Source organism: Ursus maritimus, unplaced genomic scaffold (genome assembly GCF_017311325.1).
Source record: "Ursus maritimus isolate PB19 unplaced genomic scaffold, ASM1731132v1 scaffold_6, whole genome shotgun sequence".
Lineage (NCBI taxonomy): Eukaryota > Metazoa > Chordata > Mammalia > Carnivora > Ursidae > Ursus > Ursus maritimus.
The window spans coordinates 25,482,643-25,510,109 of NW_024426774.1; the positions used below are offsets into that span (position 1 = coordinate 25,482,643).

General features: G+C 35.0%; 1 protein-coding gene and 1 long non-coding RNA gene across 3 annotated transcripts in view; one reads left to right on the forward strand and one right to left on the reverse strand.

Annotated features, from left to right (window-relative positions):
- The window catches only part of BIRC6 (baculoviral IAP repeat containing 6), a 226,625-nt gene that overhangs the window by 184,509 nt on the left and 14,649 nt on the right, over positions 1 to 27,467 (forward strand). For both annotated transcript variants that reach the window (XM_040623077.1, XM_040623076.1), the window contains exons 67-71: positions 12,908 to 13,053; positions 13,942 to 14,052; positions 20,052 to 20,269; positions 21,903 to 22,064; positions 24,986 to 25,063. In XM_040623077.1, the coding sequence (XP_040479011.1) occupies positions 12,908 to 13,053; positions 13,942 to 14,052; positions 20,052 to 20,269; positions 21,903 to 22,064; positions 24,986 to 25,063 (715 nt within the window). The remainder of the gene's footprint in view (positions 1 to 12,907; positions 13,054 to 13,941; positions 14,053 to 20,051; positions 20,270 to 21,902; positions 22,065 to 24,985; positions 25,064 to 27,467) is intronic.
- LOC103671596 overlaps positions 1 to 27,467 on the reverse strand; it is a 68,966-nt gene that overhangs the window by 16,717 nt on the left and 24,782 nt on the right. The window lies entirely within an intron of this gene.

The window sequence follows — 27,467 nt, forward strand, 5'->3', positions numbered from 1 at the left end:
TGTTGTAGTTATAATAAAGTTAGTATTTATCTTCTTGGTAAATTTAATTGATTAATGAATTTTTGGCTTAAGTTTATACCTCATTAGATCCAGATGTTGAGTTAACAGAAACTCTTTTTAAGAAAACATAGTAAACCTTTTTCTTTCTCTTAGCAGAGTCTGTTCAGTGGTTGTCCATTTTATGTAAATTCTGATTTTTAAGGCATTTATACTGCCAGTGGAAATTTATTCTTCTGTCAGTGGTCTTTTGAGTCAATTAATGTTCTTTACCATCTTTATAAAATATTTGTTCTACCTATTCTTACTAATTTTTTTTAAGATACTAAAATTTGAGAAACATAGTATACATCAAATGATGGCAGAGAACTAGTCACTGAAAGGATAATTTTTTCAGGGAGAAAGCAGCTGCTGTGATAATCCTGAGTCTCTTCGTTTATTGTACTCAGTATCACTTTAAAAGCTGGTGGCTCACTGCCAGGCAGTTAAGAACCATAAATTGGATAAGAGATTAAAGAAGAGCCAGTTGGTAGAAACATAAAAAGCTGTAGGTTCATACTGCTCTTTTACCAGGGAAGGAAAATGTGAAGGTATATAATCTTTGATAGTTAGATTGTTTATGTTATAGAGAAGAGAACATTATGTGTGTCCCATCCTTCATCGTGGCAGAAATCTAACTGGCAATATACACAGCCGGCATACTTAAAAATAGTGTTCTGTCATAATTGAACTGAAGGTCTAATTTTCTAATTGAGGTAATGTCTCATTGAGAAACGTCTAGTTGAACATCGCATCTCTACCCTGGCCATCTCTGTTCTTGATTGTACAATAAACGTACAGTTATTGACAAAGCAATTAATATAAAATATGCAGAGCTTTGAAATTGCCCTTGTGTATTTTTAGGGGAATTTTGCCCTGTGTTTCTGTACCTCAGCTTTCTGTGTTTTGGGGTGTTTGTACTAGTTGATAACAAAATTGAAAATTTATGAAACCTTGAGTGTTTATTCCAGGAGTATTTTATTTCTTAGATGAAAAAATTGTGTGAAGATTTGGAATATAGTCATTAATTACCACTTTCATTAAAAATAATATCACAAACTTGTGGTATAAATGTGAAAATAAGACCATTAAAATAAGAACAACTGTTTATATTATGTATTTCCTTAAGCTATAATTTCTATTGGGTCCTGTAAAAATGGAGTTATATAGTGGGTTGAATTCTAAGGTAATTATGGAAGATACTTATTGCAGCAAATGGAATTTGTATACTTAGAGCACCTTTTTTGTTTCTTTTCTTAAGTTAATATATTTCCTGTTTTCAAAACATACATAGTGTAATTTTTTTAAAAGTAAACTTGACTTCCGTATAAAATGTTTTGATGATTTACTATAAAAATATCATTTCAGTTAGAGGATAACTGAGTTTCATTTTATTGGAGCTTTTTGTTTTTCTACTTTTTCTACCGGAAAAAAATTATTCTTCAAATCCTTTCCTTCTTTAGTAAGAAAAATGACACTTCACACCTCTCAATTCTGTACCAATGAAATATACGTGTAAAGATCATATGACTGTTCAGAGCTCATTTTATTTACATTATTTTACCTTTATGGTGACTCTGTACAGTAACTATTTGTAATAACTGTTTTAGTGATGAAGAAACAATGCTAATGAGTTTTGTGTTAGGATTTGAATATCCTTCTTAGTCAGGATTATTCATGATATGTATTATATTTTACCGCATCTGTTAGAAAAAAACCAGCAAAGACATACATGTTATAACATCCCTACTTGCCTTTTCAGGTTTGGTACATTGAGAATTCATTTTCCATTTCACAGAGAGAGGGGATAAAATCTATTCTCTTCCAGCCTGTCAGGACTTAAGATGCATTTCTTTTCACATTTTCATTATAATAGAACTCTAATAAAGTGAGAAGCATAGTCTAGTTTCCTTATAGAGTTTGCTTATACCCACGGAAATCGGCTAAGTTCAATTTTAACACTGTTTGAAAGTGTAAACTTCCCCTCCCCCAACCTGCCTATCCCAGCCCAACTGTATTTTTTTAAAAACCCAGGATACTCTTGAGAAAAGAATGGTCAAGGCAAATATGTTTTGTTCATTGATCACTTTTAGGATACGTTTTGTTGCATTATCAGGGTTTGGAGATGTGACTTTAAAAATAACGTTAGGTGTATCTCAGCTCAAAAAATATTTACATTATTTTTGTCTCTGCTGTCAGTAAGAAATGTAAGGGTGAATAAAGTACATCTTTTTAGTATAGTTTTTCTTTTTTCTAAGTAAGAGCAAGTATTTGTTTACTAATTATGTTTATATACTTTATTGCCTCTTTTTTTCTTCTTGTTAACTTCTCATTTGTTACTTTTTTTAAAGCAAGCATACACAAAGGGCATGCATTTTTTCTCCTTCAAATGAAATTTTTTCAATATGTTTAAGCATTTGGTTATCTTAAATAAAAAATAGATTTGCTGTGTACTCTGCAAAAAAGGTCTCTAGATGATAATTGTGGTTACATATAATGATTTTCATTGAAATTATTTCTTCTGTATATATTTACATTTTTTATCTTTCTTTTGTGGATGAAAGAAATGAGAATGTTTTGTCCCAGTACTGAAAGTAAGTTTACTCTCCTGCTGGGAATAACCTGATTGAGATTATTCTGTCGCAACTGATTTTGATCTCAAAATTCAAAGAGTGAAGATTATATGGGTGAGCTCACTCTCCCACAGCCATGCTAGAAACCTTCTGTAGGAGGAAACAGAAAGATACTCTTAAGAAACTGAAAAGGCAGATCATTTGCCTGGCTATTACCTAATTTAGATAGGGGAGAGCTGGCCTGGTCACAAGAGCATGCCTGAATTGTTCATATAACAGATGTTTATTGAACATTCATGGGAGCATAGCAAGAAAATTAGGTCCTTTTTCTAAGGAACCGACAGATAAATGGGGTAAACAGTAACTCGACAGTTTTATTACACAGTACATGTCATATTGAGGTTCCTGAAGAATCAAACCTGATTTGGAGTCCTACAGAATAAGTGGGAATTAGCTCAATGAAGTGGGGCAGTGGGCTGGCATACCAAACTGAGAATAATGTTAGCAGTGAAAGAAAGTATCACATATTCAGGGAAACCTAAAGAAATTTTGTATGCCTGGATATAGTATAGTGTGGGAGATGAGGCTAGAGAGGAGAGCAGGAGCTCGAAGGTGAAAACGGGTGTATTTATAGTTATCTGGTCTTAAGAGTGGTGCTGAGCTACTGAAAGGATTTCAGAGATCTGATCAGATTTTCATTACCCAACTTTCTATATACCCAAAGGCTTGAGCAAGAATGACTGCTTAGAGAAGGAACTAGAGTTGTTGCCGCAGTGGCACAACACCATGGGAATGGTTTTTATGCCTTGTAGTTCTGTAATTACTGAGTTTTTGCTATTGTGTATATGAGATATAATTATAGATACATGTATATATCAGTGTATACACATACATATATCTGAAAGGTAATTTCTGAATTTTAATTTTTGAAATAATAGACCCTAAGGCATGTTTCAAATTTCCTTCAATTATAATTATACCTTAATAAAATGATTACCTTTTATGGGTGAAGATAGTTTAATGACCGATTAGTACTCTGATGGGGTTGATACTTGGTGTGAACCAGAACATTACTTAGGGAATGAATGTAATACTTCTAGTTTATTATATTCCTCTTCTCTGGCTTAAAGTTGTTCCATAGGCAGTTGTTAAATATTTACTGTACAAATTGCATTAAGAGCTTCCTAAAGATGATACTATTTTAATATTCTTTTATTCATGATTCTTTATTTTTACTATCCACCACCTTTCCTAACCCATCCTTTCAAGATTTACAATGTATAACTGCATAGAGCTAATTTGAGTCTAATGGGTAACATAGACGAACTGATTAATATTGCTGTGGACTGATTATTAGTAAGCATTTAGGTTAAGATAAATCAGGAATAACATTCCTTTTAGAAGCACAAAAGAGTAGGCAAAAGTGTATCACTTCAGCATAGAGAATTTTATATTCAACATATTCCAACTTTTGTCTGAAATAGACAAGATTAAAGGTAATTAGTCATCAGGATTTTTTCAGGAATCAATTTTTTAAAATACAGATGACATGGGGCGCCTGGGTGGCACAGCGCTTAAGCGTCTGCCTTCGGCTCAGGGCGTGATCCTGGCGTTATGGGATCGAGCCCCACATCAGGCTCCTCCGCTATGAGCCTGCTTCTTCCTCTCCCACTCCCCCTGCTTGTGTTCCCTCTCTCGCTGGCTGTCTCTGTCTCTGTCAAATAAATAAATAAAATCTTAAAAAAAAAAAATAAAATAAAAAAATACAGATGACATGTTTTGTACATCAGTTGTATATCAGTTTGAAAGAAACTCTGCCTATTAGGTTAAATGTTATTTTCTACTTAGGCCATTTTCTTCTATGATCTGTCACTTAAAACCTAAACAGTATTGGAGCATTTCAGGATGCTTTCATCAGGAAATTTTGTACTTTTTTGTTGTTCATTTGAAATTTTTTACAGTAGTTTCAACAAAATGGGGAAATGGTTAATTAAACTATAAATATTGGTTCTATTTAACTTTACTTCATTAATATAGTTTATTACTTTATTTCCAAGACATTGTTCAAAAGCCACCTTAGTAATCACTTCAATAGAAAGAACAGTGGACTTCCAAAATGGTAAAGAGCTCCATTTCCTTTGTTTGTCCACGGCCATCCTAGGCACCTGTGAAGATCAAAGGGTTGAATATTTATGCACACAGGGCTTACACTCTAAGTGGAATTAACTCCCTTGGAGGTGGTACAAATTTTCCTAACCATAACACTCCCTCTTTCCTGTGCCCTCAGTGTGCCAGTATTAACCCTTTCTTTCTTGCCTAATGCAGACAAAATTTACTGGCTTCTTGTTTATTTTACCCACAAAGTCTTAATTTCTGGCTTTTTTCTTCAGTTTTATGACTTAATGATTTTTTTGTTTAATACTTTTTAATTTTAGGCCTACAAACAGTGGAAAGGAATAGTTTTGCAGGGACCAAAAGAGAGAGCTAGAGAGATGATGAGAAAGTGCATTGAGAACACGAGAACATATCAAATAGAATGCAGAGATGCATACAAGGTGTTAGCAGAGCTACCCCCAGGCCAGAGACAGCCTGTGATTACATGGTCATTGATGCATAAGTCCAGAGTCACTGCCACTTAATTTTGTACCAGTTACAAGGGGTCAGAATCTGGCGAAAATGAATTTTCGTAACTGTCAGATCGATGACTTAGGCAGAACACCGGAGTATTTCTTGCATTCCTTCTGTTCTGCCAGTTTGAAGTAATTTTTGATTAGTGTAGTATTTGTGTTTCGGCCTCTGTGCTATTATTGATTTCTTTTTTCTTGAGAATTATACAAGCTGCTTTAAATTGTGGGGTAAGTTATAATAAATATATAGTAGCATATAGTTATATAAAAAATACACAGGTAATATTATAACCTTCTATGTAGTACATACAGTTTCAAAAGTTCTTAGATACGTTAGTTTTCACTCTTAATGCAGTAGGCAAGAAAATATTTATTGTTGTCGTTTGACAGAGAATGAAACTACTGCTTAAAAGAGTTTTAACATTAAAAACTTATCAATAGGTAATAAATCTGGCATATTGCTCCCCAGTCTCCTGATGCCTGTGATTTTCATTATTAAAAACAAGAATTTTTATGAAGAAAGGCAAGTCAATTGACCGTTACTCCAGATACACCATTGCTACCTCTGATCAGAATAGTTCATAGGTCACTTAGGCTTCATGTATGTAGAATGGCTAAACTTGAGGCTTAGCTGATTCTTGAAAAACACGTTGATCAAAAGTCAAAATCCAACTTACTCTATTATTTAAGGGATTAAAACTCATAAAATTATAAGTTGACTTATACTTCTATCTCCATAGCATCACATAACAATATGGAATGATTAGTCCTTATCAGATTACATTTTATAAGCTTTATGTGTCAGGACAGTGTCCAGTCTTTATCTCAAACAATATTTCAAGCACTCTGAATTGTTGCGGAATTTGAAGTGTCTTGCTGAGTAGGATTTAGTTTGTAACAAATCCTTCTGGGCATATCACAATAAGTAACCTGTCCCATATTATCTGTAGGTTTTAGAGCTAGCTGTAAGGGGACTCATTGGGGTTCACGTAACTCGGATTCTTCTTTTTTATAAATGAGGAAAACAAGGTCCATAAATACTGTGATTTGTTCTAAGTCTTCTGATACTAAATGGCAGAACTGTGATAACTCATATCTTCTGTGTCCCAATCAAATATATTTATCCACTAGATTAAACTTAACTCCCAAGAACAATTCAGTCTGTGCATCGGTGAATAATTAGAAATTGGGGAGGTGACTTGTTCCTGAGCTGGCTTTAGATATTTAGGATATGTAATTTTTAAAAAATGTTGACAGTGAAGTAAAATTATTTTCTAATTGAAAATTTTGCAGGGTGCCTGGGTGGCTCAGTTGCTAAGCGTCTGCCTTCGGCTCAGGGCGTGATCCCAGGGTCCTGGCATCGAGCCCTGCATCAGGCTCCCTGCTCCACTGGGAAGCCTGCTTCTTCCTCTCTCACTCCCCCTGCTTGTGTTCCCTCTCTCGCTGGCTGTCTCTCTGTCAAATAAATAAATAAAATCTTTGAAAAAAAAAGAAAGAAAGAAACTTTTGCTTTTAATACTTACAAAACTATATACAATAATGCAAATTCTACAGAATTTTTCTGATGTTTTCTCTTGCTCATCTTTTTTCATTACCCTGAAGAATTTTCAAATCATGATAGGCCATTAAAAGGCAGCATATTTCATTAAATATGCATGGTATTTGAGTTGTGCCTAAGTAGTAATTACTATATTACTGAAGTAAACCTAAGTCTCACTGTTTTTTGGTCTCTCTAGTACATGGGCAGGGAGCAACTTTATATATTTATCACTTACATGAAGAGTGAGTCAGCTTTATCCATTTGATGATTTTCTTGCTCAAAAGAATTAATAAAAAGCACTCCTGAAAATTTCTTGGTTATTGATGTATTCTTCCTCTACTGTCTTTTCAAGCTGATTTGGTATCAACTTGCATAGATTAGGGCAGTGTGTAGGTGATAAAATTGTTTTCTCTATGTTGTAAAAGAAGCCTCTCCCCACCCTGTTATTTTCTATCTCCTGAATTTTATTGCTATCTTAATATACTTTTTCTTTCTAATATCTTTAACTCCCTTGTCAAGAAAGAATTAGGAGCACCTGGGTGGCTCAGTCGGCTAAGTGTCTGCCTTCGGCTGGGGTCATGATCCCAAGGTCCTGGGATAGAGCCCTGTGTCAGGTTCCCTGCTCAGCGGGGAGCCTGCTTCTCCCTCTCCCTCTGCCCCCCCCCCCCAACTCTGCTCTTTCTCTCAAATACATAAAAAAAATTTTTTTTAAAAGAAGGAATTTCTATAGCAATACTTGATATTTAAGTATCTAAGCCTGGGTGGCTCAGTCCACTAAGCCTCCCACCTTGATTACTGCTCAGCTCATGATCTCACGGTCATGAGATTGAGCCCCACATCAGGCTCCCACTCAGCAGGGAGTCTGCTGGAGATGCTCTCTCCCCTTCTGCCTCTGCCACTCCCCCCACCTGCTCTCTCTCAAATAAATAAATAAATCTTTCTTTTTTTTTAAAGAACAAGCAAAAACACTCCCCCCCTACTTTATGACCAGTTATTGATCAACATTTTATTTTAGACTTAAGCATGAAAGAACTCGAAAGCAACTCACCTCCATTAATAAAGGGATGGGTAACATAATACTTTAATATATATATCTATTTTATATATATATATATATATATGTACACATGCAGACATATACATATAATCGTTTCCACTTGAAGTATAATTGTCTAGTGTGAAAATTTATTCTGTTACCCGCAAAATAGTCACACTGTGAAGATGTGACCCCTTCAGCTTTTACATACCAGTCCTGGTGAAATTCAGTTTCTGCTGGCTATTCCAACCTATGTTATCTCAAAACAAAGAGTATAGCTGTAGCAGTTTGGTCTCACTTTTGAATAAGTGTGACACTTATAGCTTCTTTGGAGCCAGAACAAAGGCAGTTATTTTATCTTTAATCTTCTATACGTACTTTTCCTGCTGGATTCTAGTAGGCAAATAATCATATGTAGTATACTTAGTATTTGATATTTCACCAAAAATTTGAAAGAGGGACTTGCTGTCAGTCAAGTCTGAATTGCTAACGAGGATGCACCACAAATGCCTCTGTGCTGAGTGTCAGGTGCTCTGGACATTGCACTCCTCTTCACAGCATGGAAGCAGCCATCTTTATTGCCGGTTCCCTTAGCTGTCTCAGAGCGTCTTCCTGGTGCAGAGAAGTGCATCATATTTAAAAGTAACTGAATTCTCTTGTAGAAATATCTAGTTCCTTTTTATCTAAGCACTAAGATTTAGTTGACCTCCTGCTAAAAAGGCATATTTTCTATCAGACTCTCTTACTGTAACGGCTTTAAGCTGGTTCCTCTAGGGCTTCAGTCAGTTAATAAAGAATTTCAGTTCCAGCCTCCTACTTTTGTTTCTGTTGGTAAAACATTTCCTAGTTTCTCCTCTTTTTCCTCTACCTCTAACACCTACAGAATCAGAGGCCTGGTTTCATAGCCAGGAAGCATTTGTTCTAACTATACATATATATATTTTTTAAAGTTTCTTTTTTTTGATGACCGTGAACAGGTTTAGTAGTTCATCAGCCTTTTACTCAGTGATGGAGACATCAGTGCCAACATTTATTTTACTATTTTTATTTGCCTCAGTTGGATTGTCCCTTGGTGAAGCATATTATTTGTGACTACTCCATTCCACAGTAGTACACAGTACCTTCATTTTGTCCTGTGATGTTTAATCTGACCTAAAAATTATATTTTTATCTAATCTAGAAATCAAGATTTATTTTTAAATGCTTCTCATATACCTCTGTTTTGGATATTTCCTTCCCTTGTAGTGTTCATTTATGCTTCCCAAGACAAGGAAGATTTTATTTTCAATTGTAATTCAAATTGAAAACTAAAACTGGTACTTCTACTTGGAAAGAGTTTAAATAAAAAAGGGAATCAGTTAAAAACTGAGCTTTAAGCTAACAGTGCAAAGCATTCATCTTATAGAGGTCTTTGCTCCATTTATTGGTGCATTTCAAGAATTTTCATGTTTTCTGGAGATAATTAGAAGCAAATAATTCTCCACAGTAGTATTTTTAAAAATCTTTCTGCTTACTTTTAATCTTAATTTGTTTTAGACTTTAATCCCTGGCAAAAAGCTTTAGAACTGTGGAGTATTATATGACGCATTGGTTTACAGAAAAATGTAGAAGTTTCATTTGCTTGTAGTTTTAGAATCTTCCTCTAAGATGCTAATTCTTAGTTCTGGAATCTGGACATTTTAGCATGTTTTCTACAGATTACTTCTTCAACATGGCTCTGATTTTTAAATGTTTTATTTCAATTGTGTGATAGTTTTGACTTCAGAATTAGGAGTACAGGGAATAGAGGTGATCTTTCCTAATGTTCTACCACGAAAATAGCTATATTAAGCTGTTTTCAGTTTATAGATTATAAAAGAATATAATTCTGATATTTTGCATTTAGTCTTAACAAAAATCCAGCTCATTTTGGGTGATAGTGTTAGCAGAGGCAGGATCACTATAACTGAATGTTGAGTTATGGTTGTTTTTTTTTTCTTTTGTTTTTACAAGAAAGATTTACCCATTTTGCTCACATCCTAGTTCAGATTATATGTCACACAGCCAAAATTTGCTTAATTCGTTAGCCTTTTAGTTGGAATTCACAGCATAGTGGAAAATGTTTGCAGATAATTCTGTGCAATAGTAGAAACTTCAGTTGATTCCTCGTATTTCTTCAGGGCAGTGATCACAACCAGATTCAACGTATGCACAAAGCAGCGGATACCATGGTAGCGGCCGTCGCTGATTGCTTTTACCATGTTGGATCCATTGTCAGTCTCAAAGACCTACTTCCAGCTAGGTGCCTTGAACTCAAATAGCTTTTCCCACAGACTTCAGGATGTGAGCTAAGGTATGGCCTTTTTTCATGAGCTGGGCCTACATATGGGTTGACAGTAACCTGCAACTTTTAAAGAAAAGAGACTGCTGGCTGTAGTTTAATATTAGACAATGACTAGTTGTAGTCACTGTTAGGCAGGGAGTATGTGTTCTTCATAAATTTGAAGTACTCTTGCCTTTTGGACATTATCCCTTTTTCTCCTGTATGTTTTTGTCAAGAAGATGATTCACGTAAACATTTCTTATTTGAACCTGGTATAAAGGTCTAAAATATATGTTTTATGAGTTAACCGTTATCTTCAAAATGAGATATATAAGATCATTTCTTTCACACATTTGATATAAAAAATAATATTTTTTAAGCTTTTGTAGATTTTTGCACTTTTTTAACATTTTTTGTATGTGGTGATCAAAAAAAATACATAAAATTTACCATCCTGACTATTTGAACTATTTGAATAATAGGAATGTCTCCTACTAATCATCTTTTAAAAACTGGAATTAGGAAATTGGTATTCATGTATAGGGCTTGAAATTTAGAATGAGTACTTTTTCCAAGGGTAACTTGCTCTAAATTGCATTGGTGCAGTTTATTCTCTATGCCAGACATTCTTATTTCTTCAAGGAGAAAATACCCTAATTCTGGGAAAATGAGCTTCACTTCCATATCTTTCTTCTCTGCTTGACAAGATGTGTTTCTTAAGTGAAATCTTTATTGAGCGTACGATGGATCAACTGTTTGATGACAGGCTTTAGGAAACCATCTCTATTTTATTATGGGTATAACCATAACTCTTCTGTTTTTTCAAACTACTTACTGTTGTTTTCCTATTATGGTCAGTGGCCCTATTACTTAAGAATTTTTTAAGCCCTGGTATTAGAGGGAGAATCATTTACAGTTGGCAGGGAGAGAGAGAGTCCTTTTAAATTCAAAAGGAGTACTGTCATGCAGCTTACACACTTTTCTTGGCCCTCACTGTTTGTCACTGATTATGAATAGCTGTTGGTAAATGCAGAAGTTGAGAATCTGTTGGAGCTTATCTACCAGAATTATATCTTTAAGAAAATTAGCAGACCGTTAAGCTATAATCTCAACTTGATTCCATAGCTATAAAAGACCCAATATCTTATTTGATTCTAGCACTTAAAATGCCTGCTATTTCAGTCTTAAAACATTAATTTACTGTGTTTTCCTTACATGTACATGCAAACATATATGTTCATATACACGTGTACATATGCATGAGTTGATGACTGAAATGATGTACAATATAACATCTGTCAAATGGTCCTGAGTGGCAAAGCAAAGTTGGCCATGTGTTCTCTATGACTTCTTATACCTCAGAGAAGATTAAGAAGAGCATAGGAGAAAAGGCAATAACCCAGGGACACATTAGGTTAAGTCATCTTGCCAGGTTAGGCAATATATACCTTATAGTTAAAAATATCTGTGGATATTTGTTTTTCACACACTATGGGAATCAATTCAAAACACATGCATAATACTATATATGTTTATCCTTGCTACCCACCTGAGTGGCACTTGTTAATTTACCTCTTATTATCTCCCTAAAGTTAAGCCCTGAATTGCTTCTGAGCAGATTTTTGTCTTTGTGATAAGGAACAGTTCATTTATACATAAATAATAATATCATTTTGTTAAGGACTCTTCTACCTTCTGTTAGTCTTTGTATAGTTCTCTAAGCTCCATGCCCACTTTATGAAATACTGTTTCAACAAAATTGCCAGGTCGTTTTGTTGGTAGGTGTACAACTAGAAAAATATGTTATGTGTAGTCTAGATGAGTATTTTAAACACCTTTATTTATATGTGATTTCTGTTTGTATTATCTATTTAATAAATTAATGAGATGTAAATTTTAGTATATAAGATGTAAATTTTTAGTATCTAAGCAATAGTGTAATGATTATTATGTAAATAATATGTGCTGAGAGTTGAAATAGAAAAAAGGATATTGATATTCACTTGTTATTTTCAGTGACTCTTATAAAATTCTGTATTCATCTAGAAAATTTAAAGAAATATTTTGATGCCTTGTAGACTGAGACATTGTTGTAGTATATCCTATTATGATATAAAATTTGATATAAGGTTCAGTACATTTTAGACCCTGAATAGGGAATGCCTCTAAAATGATTTTACCCTAAAACATAGTGTTTAAATATAGTTTCGATGTATAAAAGCACATTGTCTTAAGATACCTAGCAGTGATCCTGCGTTTTACTCTGGCATATTTCTTTTATTTTTCCCCTTGGGAATTAATACACTTACTCTGAGTGAAATACAAGTACTATTAAAGTGAAAAACTATGTATGGTCCTTTGATTCCTAAGTCTTAGAAGACAGGATAGACCGCTCTCACTTTTAGATAATAGAAGTGATTTCTCTACTTCTAGGTATTTATAATTACTGTTAGTTACTATAAAACTGTGACTCCAAGGATGTATCAGGTGTCTGGGTCTTCTTACAGTATTGTGTTTCTACAGTGTTTGTTTGTTTGTTTGTTTATTTATTGCATTTGAAGGGAAAACCTACCCAAAACTTTATTTATTATGCTAGGCATTATTGTATGACTTCAAAAGCAACAATGAATATAGGTTAAACTACCTCTGCTATATATCATATGTATGTCAAATGAAATGCACACTGTCCTTTTGATTCTTAACCACTTTTTGACTTATGGAAATACTTAATTTTCAATCCTAAAATCTTAATTTTCCTTGCGTTTCTTTCCATATTAAAAAAAAAAAATTCAGATCTAAAAGGGAAAGTGTTAAAACAGGAGTAAAACCAGATGCATCTGATCAAGAACCAGAAGGACTTACACTGTTGGTACCAGACATCCAGAAGACTGCTGAGATCGTCCATGCAGCCACTACCAGTTTGAGGCAGGCCAATCAAGGTACAGCACTGCCGATTCTATCCTGCTTTTCTTTTGATTCAGAGATGTTTCATTTACTTCCAAAACTGCCTCTCTCTTTCCTCTGTGTTAATGGTTTTCAAGCACGTTCCTTTACCTAAAAATTTTGTTGTCAGGTTTTCAAGTTAATCATAAACAGTCTCTAATTTTAAAATACTAATTTCTGTTATGTATGATTACTAATACTAGATTCGGTAGGCTAACAACATGCATCATGATTTTCTCTTCTCCCTGTTGATAGTTGTGAAATTGAAAAATGCCATCGTATTGGATAGGAAAGAATACATGAAGACAATGTGTGAGAATTTAGTTTAAATTGGTATTTTCATGTCTTAGCAATAGGAGATATAAATAATTCTGTATTATCTATTATTTTACTTGTGCTCTTTTGCCTGATTAGATAAAACTAATAAACATTTTACGAAGTTAAGCTTTATTTTATTTTATTTTTTTTAAAGATTTTATTTATTTATTTGACAGAGATAGAGACAGGCATCGAGAGAGGGAACACAAGCAGGGGGAGTGGGAGAGGAAGAAGCAGGCTCATAGCAGAAGAGCCTGATGTGGGGCTCGATCCCAGATCGCCGGGATCACGCCCTGAGCCGAAGGCAGACGCTTAACCGCTGTGCCACCCAGGCGCCCCTACGAAGTTAAGCTTTAAAGTAGTTAAGGGTTTTAGCTCTATTAGTTAGTTATGTTTATGAAATAGAAGGAGATCATTTATTCTTAAATGGGTGTAATAGGAAGATAATTGTGAAGAATTGGGTAACTTTTTGGAATTAAAACTTTGAACTATTGAAGTTAATTGTTTTTGTTTTAATCTTTTAAAATGTATGCTTATGTTATTTATCTTGAAATATTAAATAACAGAAAAAAAACTAGGTGAATATTCAAAGAAGGTGGCCATGAAACCCAAACCTTTATCAGTATTGAAATCACTTGAAGAAAAATATGTGGCTGTTATGAAGAAATTACAGTTTGGTAAGTTGAAGTTTTAATCTTTGTGTCTTGAGATCTCCTTTCACATTGTGTAATAGTGCTACTGAAATGTGTTCTATTAAATTAAAGATTTTAAAAGTTGCTATTACCGTGAATCATTCATATCCTGTATATATGTGTGTAGGCATGCTGTATGGTTAGAGTATAGATATATATGCACACACATGCAAAAATTTTTATCATCTTTTTATCTCTGGGTTTATATAATTTTTAGTTATATTTGGGAATCAGGATTCTTTGGAAACCTTGGGAAAAAAGCCCAAAATCAAATGTCTAACAAACAGGCAGAAAGTGGTTTTCTTTATTTAAGACCTCTCCATTTCTGTATATCCTGGCCTAAAGGAAGCTAAGACCTGGCACTTTGAACTAAGTCTATTACTGTTGCCATTTTAGAATTCCATGAGATTTGCTTTTGGAAGATACAGTTAATGTAGTGTTCACGTGTAGCCTTTCCTATTCCAAAACTCTTGACAAGTAAGGACTGAAGAAGAGCCTGTCGGCCTCCCCCATAACGTGCTAGCCTGTAAGTAAACACATTAGTATATGCTATTGTCTGTGCCGCTTTTCCACCTTTGAGAACCAGCCAAAGGATTTGGACTATATGAAAAAGAACACTAAAGCAAGAGTGAAAATACGTAAGATTTTTGTCATGCAGTCTTTGAAACTTCTGTATAAATCATTTAGCTTTTGTTTTACCTTACCTCCCAGGTTTGTAATAAAAATCACATGCAGTAATATATCTGAAAATAATAAAGCACTCAGGCAGACCTTTGAGAGATCTTGTTCATCATCTTAAGATTGGAAGAATTGAGATGAAGTGTATTTGCTGTTATTCAGAAAGAATGTAACAGTTTTGCCAGGGGATCCATATTTTTAGTTTTTGGGTTTTTTTTTAAAGATTTTATTTATTTATTAGAGAGACAGAACAAGCAGGGGGAGTGGTAGGCAGAGGTAAAGGGAGAAGCAGGCTCACACGGGGCTCAACCCCCTGGGATCACGACCTGACCCGAAGGCAGACGCTTAACCGACTGAGCCATCCAGGCACCTGGGATCCATGTTTTTAGATAATTGTGCCAGCCATTGATAGGTTGTGACCGTTTTGTTTAATAAACACTTGAATTCAGGGGGCTCCTGAGTGGCACATTCAGTTAGGTGTCCAACTCTTGATTTCAGCTCAGGTCATGATCTCAGGGTCATGGGATCAAGCTCATTGCCAGTCTCCACACTCAGCAGGGAGTCTGCTTGAGTTTCTCTCTCTCCTTCTCCTCCCCTACCACGTACATGCAGGTGTGTTCTCTCTGTCTCTCTCTAATAATGAATAAATCTTTAAAAAATAATAAAAACAAGTAAACACTTGAATTCAGGAAAGTATAATGACTATAAATGATTATGAAAGTAACAAAAATATTGTCCGCTATAATTTTAAAGTTAAAAGACACCAAGAATAAATGCTATACAAATATGATGTGAATCATAGGCATCTGCCAAGGGTTGTCATACAAAGGAATAATCAGAATTACTGGGGAAAGCTACACACATACAAGGATCAAGTATGATCCTTGTAGCCACATTCAGTATCACAGCTAGCAGGAAAAGGACTCTCAGGGTTTAAATAGACTTAATTTTTTGAATCTCTCGAATGAAAGCCTTTGTGTAGTTATAATTTGATTAATGTATTTTGTTGCAAATCTTTTTAAAAAGTAAATTCACTATATCGTATAGAATAAAAAGTAGACTAGAGATATATCAAGAGTTGTCAGTAGCATTGCATTAAAATGAAATACTTGATATATACCTCCACCCAGTTTGCACGAAGCAAAAATCAAATAGATTGGCGTATCTTTAGCTTCACATTTCTGTTTACTTTTTCACTTTGTGACAGCCTGTTTTCCACAAAAGCATTCCCCTGTTCCACTTCCCCCACCTCAGATTCAAAAGCCTAAAGAAACTTCTTCTACTTCTTTATTGGTTATCTAATTATGTTTTTATTCTGAATGAGATTTAGTCTATGAGTTGCCCCAACTGGGTGACAATACATGTCTACCAAAACGTTCAATGTCCATTTCTGGAATGTAATTCCAGAGTAGAATGGAATGGAATTTTGAACCTCAGCTCAGTGGACAGTAACTTTGTTGTGAAACCCCTGAAAACATGCTTAGCTAAAAATAAATCCTGAAAAAACTAAGACCTTTCTAGCATGGCTCTGGTAGATATGTCAGAAGGACATCATTCAGTTGCTTCCCACTCAGCCCCATTAGACATAGCACTAATACTTGCTGGAACTATATAAAGAGGAAGAAAAAGTGGTCCATAGTCATATTTCAAGATTTTAAATAGCATTTTATAAACCACATATGATTTGCTGTTACTGCTAAAGTTTGGATTGACTGATCTTTAATAATTCACAGAGGCTTTGGATTTAACTAGATTTAATCTGCTTTTTAGGTTCTTTATTTTGAATTTTTATTCACTATTTTTGCTCTTCTTTTGGGTATTTAATTCCACAAACTTTAATTTCCTCTTCAGTGTTTAGAGTATTAGCCAGGAGTGGGAGGTGTCAGGAATAGGGTAGTAGAGAGAGAAGAGATGATTCTTCTAACCAAGAATTGATTTCCTTCTACTTGGGAAAACATTCTTCCTGGTGGGCAAAAATTTATATAGATTTATTTTATATAACCTTAGTTTATCATTGAAAAACTGGTTTTGGCTTTTTAGAAATCTTTTAAAAGTGATTATTTTTTCTCTTCCATTGTTACTGTTACAGTTTATAAAACCTGTAAAGCCACTGTGGGATATTACTCTCATTTGTTTTCTGATATTGTATAATATCATTTTTATTTCTCTTAAAAATTTTCCATAATCTTGGCCAAGTAGATTTCTCCTTTGTATACTTTAATTAGGGGTTTGGTTCGTTTCTAATGATACTACAGCCTTTTGCCTCACTCATTTTGACTATCTAGTCCATTCCTCTATTCTGTTAACCTGGTCTGTTTTTTTGTTTGTTTGTTTGTTTTTTTCTTTTTAGACAGTACTTTTGAAGAAGCATTTTATTGGAAATTCCGTTTTATAATTATTTAAGATAAAACTTTGCTTGGTTTGTGTGAATTTGATTAAGCATACTAAGACAGTTTATATCTTTTTTTGGACTCTAGTTTGTTTCTATAGTATTTTATCAAATTATTCCATATTATTTATTTGTTGCATTAAAAATTACTCCCAAAACTTAGGTGCTTAAAACGTTTATTATTTTGGGACACCTGGGTGGCTCAGTCGGTTAAGCATCTGCCCTCGGCTCAGGTCATGATCCCAGAGTCCTGGGATCAAGTCCCACATCGGGCTCCGTGCTCAGCAGACTGCTTCTCTCTTTCCCTGCTGTGCGCTCTCTTGCGCTCTCTTTCTGACAAAAAAAATAAAATCTTAAAAAAAAAAAATGACTATTTCACAATTTCCATGGGGCAGGAATTCAGTATTCGTTCAGCTCACTGGTTCTGGCTTAGGGTTTCTTACAAAGTTGATGTCAAGATGTTGGCTAGAGCTTCAGTCCTGTGAGACCTTGACTGACTCTAGGGGCTGAGCTTTCGAGCTCACTCATATGACCGTTGATAGGAGGCCTTAGCTCCTTGCTATGTGGGCCTCTCCATAGGACCTCTTGAGGTCTTCACACATTGTATCTAGCTTCTCTGAGAGAGAGCACAAACAGGAAGCACATGAGGCCTTTTACGATTTAGTTTTGGAGGTTGTATACCATTGCTTCTGCTTTATTCTTCAGAAGTAAGTCACTAAATCTAGCTCATACTCAGGGAAAGGGGAATTAACTTCTACCTTTTGAAGAGGGTGTCAAAGACTTTGTGAAAGTGTTTTTTTGGTAAGGTTTTATTTATTAGAGAGCACACATGCACACATGAGTAGGGGGAGGGGCAGAGGGAAAGGAAGAATATCAAGCTGACTCCAGGATGAGCGCAGGGCTTGATCTCAATGACCCTGAGATCATGACGGAAGCTGAAACCAAGAGACTGATGCTCAACTGACTGAGCCACCCAGGTGCCCCTAATTGAATATTGTAATAAAATTTTGGTATTAGTAGTCTCCTATATGTATATAATTAGAAAAGTTTTCCTCCAGGCATGGGAATGGGCTCGTGTGTTTCTGGTGCACTGTTGTTTATAAAATTCAAAGGAAAATTATCTGTGTACTATGTGAAAGGCAGCGGAATTGGGCAGATGAAGTGACTCCAGTTCACAAGTTTACTGACAGGAAGTAATTTTGCCAAGACAGTACATTTGATTGGTAGCGGTTATATGTACTGTATAATAAAGTAAGCTTTCAACATTTCTTTTTAAATTAGGTTCTACTCGTGTAGAATTGATGATAGTTTCTATAAGAAATCCACCAAAAGTTTCTTTTTCTCATTGAAAGATTTGTTAAAAAAAGATTGTGGCACTCCTGTTTTAAACATACGGAGTGCACAGACCTGTGACACTTTATAGGTCTTCCCCCTTTTTCTAGATTATAAACTCCTTGAAGTCAGATTTAGTTTCCTATTTATCATTTAACCCAAACAGCCTACCTAGAGCCTTGTACTTAGGAAATTCTTGGTGAGATTTAGTGCATTAATGCTAATTTTTTTTAAAAGATTTTATTTACTTGTTTGACAGAGAGAGAGAGACAGCCAACGAGAGAGGGAACACAGGCAGGGGGAGTGGGAGAGGAAGAAGCAGGCTCCCAGCGAAGGAGCCTGATGTGGGGCTCAATCCCAGGACTCTGGGATCATGCCCTGAGCCGAAGGCAGATGCTTAACGATGGAGCTACCCAGGCACCCCATTGAGCCACCCAGGCGCCCCCATTAATGCTAATTATAATATAGCATTAAAGTTTTTCCATATATTTAGAATTATATGAGGGCAAGATCAAAAGTTATTGTTGCTTCTAATGACAGTATTTCCCCTAGTATGTGGGTTTTTTTTGATTTAGTGTTAACAATTTATATGAATGTCTTCATCATAACTCATTGGTTAGGGTAGAATAATGTGAACTAGAGATAAAATTCAAATCCACTTTTTTCTTTCTTTTGTGTACAGAGTTTATAAATAAAGAATAACTAAGTCTTTTCTAAATCTGCCTAAATAGTTAAGAATTAGCCCATTAATTTTACTTTCTCAAAGTACTTAGATTACCCTAATAATCTTTTATTCCATTAACTTAAATTCTAAAAGTAATGCCAAGAATCAACTCCAGAAAACTTCTGTTTTCTGATTCCAAAATCAGTGCAAATATATAAAGACCTATTCTTGTCTTTAAAAATGAAATATAATAATGCTTTTGGCATTTAGTATTCTGAATTGGCAAAACTATTACACCACTCATTTTAAGAATAAATTGTCTTCTGCTTTACATTGTTATAGCCACTTGATATAATCTGTCAGTGTATCTACATTGTGGATTAAAAGTCATTTCCTGGGGGTGCCTGGCTGGCTCAGTTGGTAGAGCCTGCAGCTCTTGATCTCAGGGCTGTAAGTTCAAGCCCCACATTGGGTGTAGAGATAGTTAAAAATAAAATCTTAAAAAAAAAAATAATTTCCTGCTTTTGCTTCCATTACGTAGTTCATCCATCTAACAGCAAGTATGACATAAACATGTATAGTTGCTGGTTTTTCAGTCCTCTGCATTTTGTGGGGTTAAAAATTTTTTTTTTTTATTTGTGTGTAGTTGACATACAATGTTCTGTTAGTTTCAGGCGTACAACAGCGGTTCATGGTCTACCTTCTGCTGTGCTCACCACAAGTGTAGTTGCCATCTGTCACCATACAACACTGTTACAGTCTTGCTGACTGTGCTCCGTGTGCCGTGCTTCAGTCCCCCCTCCATTTGGGGCGGAAGAAGGGCTAGTGATTTATTTGTGACTTTTGTCATTGTAACAACTATCTTCCATTCTAGTTCTTTTTTTTTTTTTTTTCAGTGTTTTTTTTTTCTTCTTCTTTCAGATACATTTGAGATGGTTTCTGAGGATGAAGATGGGAAATTGGGTTTTAAAGTAAATTACCACTACATGTCTCAGGTGAAAAATGCAAACGATGCCAACAGTGCTGCCCGCGCCCGCCGCCTTGCCCAGGAAGCCGTGACACTGTCAACCTCGCTGCCTCTTTCATCCTCTTCCAGTGTGTTTGTACGCTGTGATGAGGAGCGACTTGACATCATGAAGGTAGAAAAAACAGCTGTTTCTTTGTCTCTCTGGCTAATGTCATTATTCACATACTCATACAGAGCACTAGAAATAGCATGAATTTTAATATAGTGAATAAAAATTCTGTTGACCATTTTGGACATTAGTGAAAGGAGTCCTTTTTTTATTGTTAGAGTATGTGTAGGAGACCTCTCTTCAAAATAACGGTTTAGAAGAATACACCAAAATGCCTTCCTTGAGTAAAGGTTGTATGCAGCCTATAGTTTTAAGAGCTTAGTATCAAAAGATTTAATGCTGGTCAGTAGAAAAAAGTCATAAGATTTCTTCCTTGTCATCCAAGATATTTCTCTTGTGTTTTATACTGTCAGTCTTTAGAATTATTCTTTTTTTTCTTTTCTAGGAAACTCATTATTTACAGAACTTTAATATCTGTGAATTAAGTAACGGTAGTACAGTAATAAATAACTACACCTTTATGTTTCAACACTGTGGTGATCTGGTCTTAAATTCTAAGCGATTGCTGCAGCAAGAAAATTATAAAGATTGGACACCCACCAGGTGGAATGGTGGCAAACCTTTCTTTACATTTGTTATTTATTTTGGGTTACATAGTCTGTCTTCCTTAGATACTTAGCTGTAACTATTGACACATTGGTTTGAAGAACTTTTTTGCTTGCTTGCTTTTTTGTTTTGCTCTTTGGGATAATTTTTCAGTAGAAATCTCATGGACTTTGCCTATTTTAACCACACTCTTACCTGTTCCTTGTTACAAACAATAGCCAATTATAGAATGATTGCCTCGGGAAGTATTGTATCACTAAATGGACCACATAAATTCAGACTTGTGACTTCGTCTCTGTTAAACATTATGCTGTACCTAAATAAAAAATCCCGACATGGAGCTCCCAGCCATAAATCAGAGTTGTCACAGAGTGGGACTCTAGTGCCACTTGCCTCCACACACAGCTATTCAGGACCAGAGGCTTTGATGCTCATGCCTTGCACAGTTAGCATCTGTTGATCAACTTAAACAGAATTCATTAAATAATTCTGATGCTCACTGTTGTATTCTCTGCTATTTTTTAGACTACCAATAACCCTACAGGAAACACCTGCTGTTCTCTCAAAACCTTTTTATCATAAGCTGTTACGTGAGAACTTTTGTTAACTACTTATCTCATTAGGCCAGAGAAAAATATTTAAAACTAAGTTACTTCTGAAAATGTTAACTTATCTGAAGATGTATTGCAGAAAATTACCCTCATACCTTTTGGATGTGATAACGTGTATACCTAAAATCTCAAATTGTTAAATACTATAGAAAATAACATGCAGGAAAGCTCTCAGAAAAATAGTAAATTAATATTAAAAGGTACTTGATGTTAAGGTAAGCTTTCCTGCTGCCAATAAGGCATCTTTCTTTTAATAGCCCGTTTTCACCAGAACTAAATAAGTTTAATCCTAATCTAAAACCATTTTGTAGTCGTGTTATTTTTAACTTTTATCCTTATTTTTAACACATTCTGGTAGAGATACATGTAGGATGTAAGAAGGTTTTTCTTATTTCATGTTGGATTGTGTTTTTCTAAATCACGAGCCAGTGTTCAGGAAGAGTAACATGGACTTCTGTGTATTTATACATGCATACTAGGTTCTGATAACTGGTCCAGCGGACACCCCTTATGCAAATGGCTGCTTTGAGTTTGATGTTTATTTTCCTCAAGATTATCCCAGTTCACCCCCTCTTGTGAATCTAGAGACAACTGGTGGTCATAGCGTGCGATTCAATCCAAACCTTTATAATGATGGCAAGGTAATGTGATTTCGGTCTTTTGTTTCTAATACCAAAATACTGTAACCAAAGGTTCTTTGTAGTTTAAACAAAAATTTTCTTTTGGTTATCTTCTTTCTGAGAGTTACCTGGCTTTCTTCATGCTTCTCTTTCCTATATGCAAAGATTAGCCTGAGGAATGAGAGAGAAGGAACCAAAAAGGGCAGAAACACAACAGTGTTGAGAAGGACTTATAGTCTTAAGAAGTTACTGAGGGACTAACTTACTCAACATATTCCTTGGCCAGTTGAGAGCTTTCTTCACTCAGGAGGTAGTAGAGCCAAATGTCTGTCTTCGCCTCTCACCTTTCTTTACTTTGTGTATCTCCAATTCCAGTTATCTTTTCACAAGTGCCTCAGGATAGTTGAATGGCAAGAGCATGGTCCTGTCAACTCCATATTCCTTTTTTGCATATCATCACTTTTTTTTGCTTTCATAGCTGTCCATGTTTTCCATGATACATATAATTATAAACTTATTTTTGACATTTAATTTATATTAAAATGTTATATATTTTTAATAGGATGCATTCTAAAAAAGAAGTTGACTAAGAGGTATAATAAAAAAGCATTTCATATGACAGTAAGCCTTTCAAAATTAGATTCAAAAGAATAGTCATCACTTTTCAAAGTAATTTTGGACAGCTTAATGGAATTTCAACAGTGAATTCCATGCTGGAAGTATTTCATGTTTAAAAATTAATAGATGATTAGGGGCGCCTAGGTGGCGCAGTCGTTAAAGCGTCTGCCTTCGGCTCAGGGCGTGATCCCGGCGTTCCGGGATCGAGTCCCACATCGGGCTCCTCCGCTGGGAGCCTGCTTCTTCCTCTCTCACTCCCCTGCTGTGTTCCCTCTCTCGCTGGCTGTCTCTCTGTCACATAAATAAATAAAATCTTTAAAAAAAAATTACTAGATGATCAGAAGAAATTTATGGACTTAATAAGCAGACACTTCTTTGATGATATGAGAGGAGCAAGTGCTTGAAGTTGATCTGGTTTATTAAAGGTAGACTAAGTTTTCGCTTGGTTTTGTCTTCATCATAAACTCAGATCGTAAAACTGGGATTTGCTTTGAGTTTATTGCAGGAGATTTAATCAGAGATAGACCTTACTTTCTTTGGAAGAGCAAAGAACAGGTCTTCTATAAATGAGCAGAGAAGAGTTGAGTTGACTTCACTGAAGAGAGAGACTAGAATCTGAATAGAGCTTAAGTGTAAAATGTTAAAATTTATTTAAGAAATTACTTCCTTAAGGGGCACCTGGGTGGCTCAGTTGATTAAGCGTCTGCCTTCAGCTCAGGTCATGATCCCAGGGTCCTGGGATCTTGCCCCACATTGGGCTCTCTGCTCATCGGGGAGCCTGCTTCTCCCTCTCCCTCTGCCTGCCACTCCCCCTGCTTGTGCTCGTGCGTTCTCTCTCTTTCTGTCAAATAAATAAAATCTCTCTAAAAAAAAAAAAAAAGAAAGAAATTACTTCCTTAAGACTTAATGGTATAAGTGCACCTGGGTGTCTCAGTCAGTTAAGCATCGGACTCTTGATTTCTGCTCAGATCATGATCTCAGGGTCTTGAGATCAAGCCCTGTGTTGGGTTCCACACTGGCTGTGGAGCCTGCTTAAGAGTCTCTCTCTCCCTCTCTTTCTCCCCCCACCCCCGTTTCTCAAAATAAATAAATTAAATAAATAAAATGACTTAATGGTATAGGGAAGCAGGTAAGGGCCTGAGAGTTGAATATCCTGAATTAAATAGTCTTTGCTATATTGTACTCTGGTAACATTTAATCTTGGATTCCAGACCTATAGGTAGAAGTAAGAATACCTTCCACGTAGTCACCGGGATGCTCTAAAAATGAAAATTTCAACCATACCTTAAGTAATAGTGTACAGAGCTATTCAGATACTAGTTATGTCCTAAATGAATTAGTATTTTTTGCATTATTGCTGTCACAGAACGATTGCAAGAATAGCAGGGAGATGGACTTCTCTGCTTTATTAAGGACCACTCATTTTCCAAGTCTGTTGCCCATTATATGTATTGTTAGTTTACAAGTATAGATAAAATGTCCACAGTTCTGTTTTTCTCAGGATGACCTGTTAACTTCTTTCTGGCAGATAATTTGAGTTCATTCTTGCTGTCTGAGTAAACAAGTATCTGTGTCGTAAAGTTTGTTCTGAGGAACCTAGCAGATAGATCCTCAAGGTCCTTTGGGGCTCTGTGAGTCCTCTTTCTTCCAGCTTCATGTTTATGTGAAGCTAGGTTTTATCCATATACTTCAACCAGAACAATATATTGTTAATAAATTGAACGTAGAGGCAGATAGGAAATCAAGGTCTCTTCTATTAAACCATATCCATTTTGAAAATTTACAAAATTTCGAGAGAGGTTTTTTTTTTTTTTTTTTTTAAATTTTATTTATTTATTTGAGAGAGAGAGAGAACACAAGCAGAGGGGAGAAACAGACTCCCCACTGAGCAGAGAGCTCATCATGGTGCTTGATTCCAGGACCCTGAGATCATGACCTGAGCTGAAGGCAGACACTTAACCAACTGGGCTACCCGGGTGCCCTGAGGGAGATTTTTTTTAATGTAAAATGGTACTACTTTTTCCCAGTGAAACTTCTTTTTAAAAGGTTTGGCAAAGAGTTATTTTTCACTAAAAAATACGTTATTTGTATTAACATGTAATAGGTGCTGTTTCATTTTTCATTATGAAGGAATTGTAATGCTGGGCAGATTTGGATCCCATCTGAAGATGCTAATTTGTTAATAACAGACTGACCCTTAGTGTTTTGTTGGGGGACATAAAACTGAGATACTGTGACATGATAGCATTTCGGTTTTACTTCTAGTTGTGACAGTTTTTCAGAAGCACTCAATTCTGTTTATGCTTTCTTCCCTTCATCCTCAGGTTTGTTTAAGCATCTTAAATACATGGCATGGAAGACCAGAAGAGAAGTGGAATCCTCAGACCTCAAGCTTTTTGCAAGTAAACACATTTCTCTGAGTTTCACTTAGAAAATAAAGAACTATCTATGTTTTTTAAAAGAGTTGGTTTTAGTGACCAAGAATAAACATAGTAAACCAAAAAAACCTATCCTAAATAGCTTATAGGTGAGCAGTTAGTACAATGATACAAAAAATAATTCCTTAGGATGTCACTTTTTGGTTCTATGGAAAGACTTTGCAGTATCCTCATGAATTAAGAAAATAGTACCAAGGGGCACCTGGGTGGCTCAGTCAGTTAAGCATCCAGCTTCGGCTCTGGTCATGATCCCAGGGTCCTAGGATCGAGCCCCACACTGGGCTTCCTGCTCAGGGGGGAACTGGCCTTTCCCTCTCCCTCTGCTGCTCCCCCTGCTTGTGCATGCTCTCTCTCTCTATCAAATAAATAAATAAAATCTTTAAAAAAAAATAGTACCAATAATTTTTCCCTTCTTGTTGAGACTAAGGGAAAAAGTACATGATTCATGCAGAGAACTATATGAAAGTTATTAGAATGTTCCTTCCAAGGAACTACTACTTCATTTTAGAAATGATTATTTCAATTCTAGTCCAAAAACTTTAAAATATTTTTTTACATGTATGTTGCTCTTGTCAACACAAACTAAGCTTATGGTGAGTTTTACTACAAAAGGAAATTCAGAGATACCCTATTTTTCATAAAGTAAATTAGACTTAGCTGAGAATTGAATTTTTTGTTGAATTTATGTAATTGTAAAAATAAATTTATAATTAATTTTCAAAGTTTTTTATTTAAAAATTTAATTTAATCTTTTATATTGCCTATATACCTAATATATACCCAAAATATTGTAAAATAAAGCAACTTAAGCTCAGGGATTTTAATTTTACAAGTTTGGAAACTTAAGTACACATAAATAAACATCTTCTTTTCTTTATATTCCTTTTGGGATTTTTTTTTTTTTTTTTTGTCATATACATAGTTCACAGAATGAGAACATATTAGGTATATCATTTGTACATTGTTCACTTAACATTAGCGCATATCCATTTTTCCAGGTTATATTTTTATAATTTCTAATTGCTGTTAGTAATCTTTTGAGTTCATATATTGTAATTGAACTGTTCCTCCATTATTGACTAAATATTTCACTTCTAATTTTTTTTAGTTTTATAAATGATAACAGTTACTATATGACATTCTCTTTATTTTAGATAGCTTCCTAAATCTAAGTTTTCAGACCTGTGACAAACTGACTTGGGCAGGAGCAAGAGGAAGGTCTCTTTTCTGTGGCAAAAGTGAATAGCCTTGTCTTCCTCCAGATCTTAAGGGGGGGAAGCTTTCAGTCTTTCCCATTGATTGTCATGTTACCTGTGAGTTTTTCATAAATTCTGTTCATCATGTTGAGGACATTCCTCTTTATTCCTGGCTTACTGAGTATTTTTATTACGAATGGATGTTGGATTTTGTCAGATGCTTTCTCTGCATCTGTTGAAATGATTCTACTATTTCTGTTTTTTAATTTTATTAATACAATGTATTGTATTAATTTTTGGATGTTAGACCGACCTTGCATTCCTCGGATAAATCCATTTGGGTCTCTTGGTATATAATTCTTTTTATGTATTACCGGATTCAGTTTGCTACTATTATGTTTGAGGATTTTTGCATCTGTATTCCTAAGAAATATTGGTCTCGTTGTGAGGTTGTTTTATGCAAGAAATAAATACATGCAGGCAGGAAAACATTGCTCTTTGTCCTGTGTTAGAAACTTTCTTCAGGGGCAGACTAGAAGGGATCAGGGAAAATTACTTAATTTTTTCTTGGTTAGATTTTGGAACCCAACATTGTTTTTGCTTTTTATTTATCACATGTGCACAAAGGATAAAAGTACTTTTGCCAGATTGAAAGTATTCCATAAAACTTTTTGAAGGTTATATACCATTAAAAACAATTCCAAAATATTTTGAGCAGTGGCAAGCTTTATTAGAATTGCTTGGTTTCTCTGTAGTGAGTTTCTTAAAAGAATAATGGTTATTTGTATAAAAATATCTGGTCTTATGCCATAGGTCTCATATCCAGCAGTAACATAGTAATAGTTTTAACTATTAGCACAATTTAAAATCAAAAGTCTTATTGTTCATTAAAACTTTCATCAGAATTATTACAGTAGCACAAGATTTTAGCATTGCTATAACTAGTTTTTAATGTTGCTATTATGTACTTAAAATACCTATTATAATCCTTGTGAATAGCTTCTTCCAGTAGGATGTTAATAAAAATGTCATATGCAGGAGAAGTTAAACATAATTTGTGGTTCATGTAATCAACCATTTATAAATGTTAACAATATATATTACCATTGGGGCACATGGTTGGCTTAGTCCATTAAGCATCTGACTTCAGCTCAGGTCATGCATGAACTCAG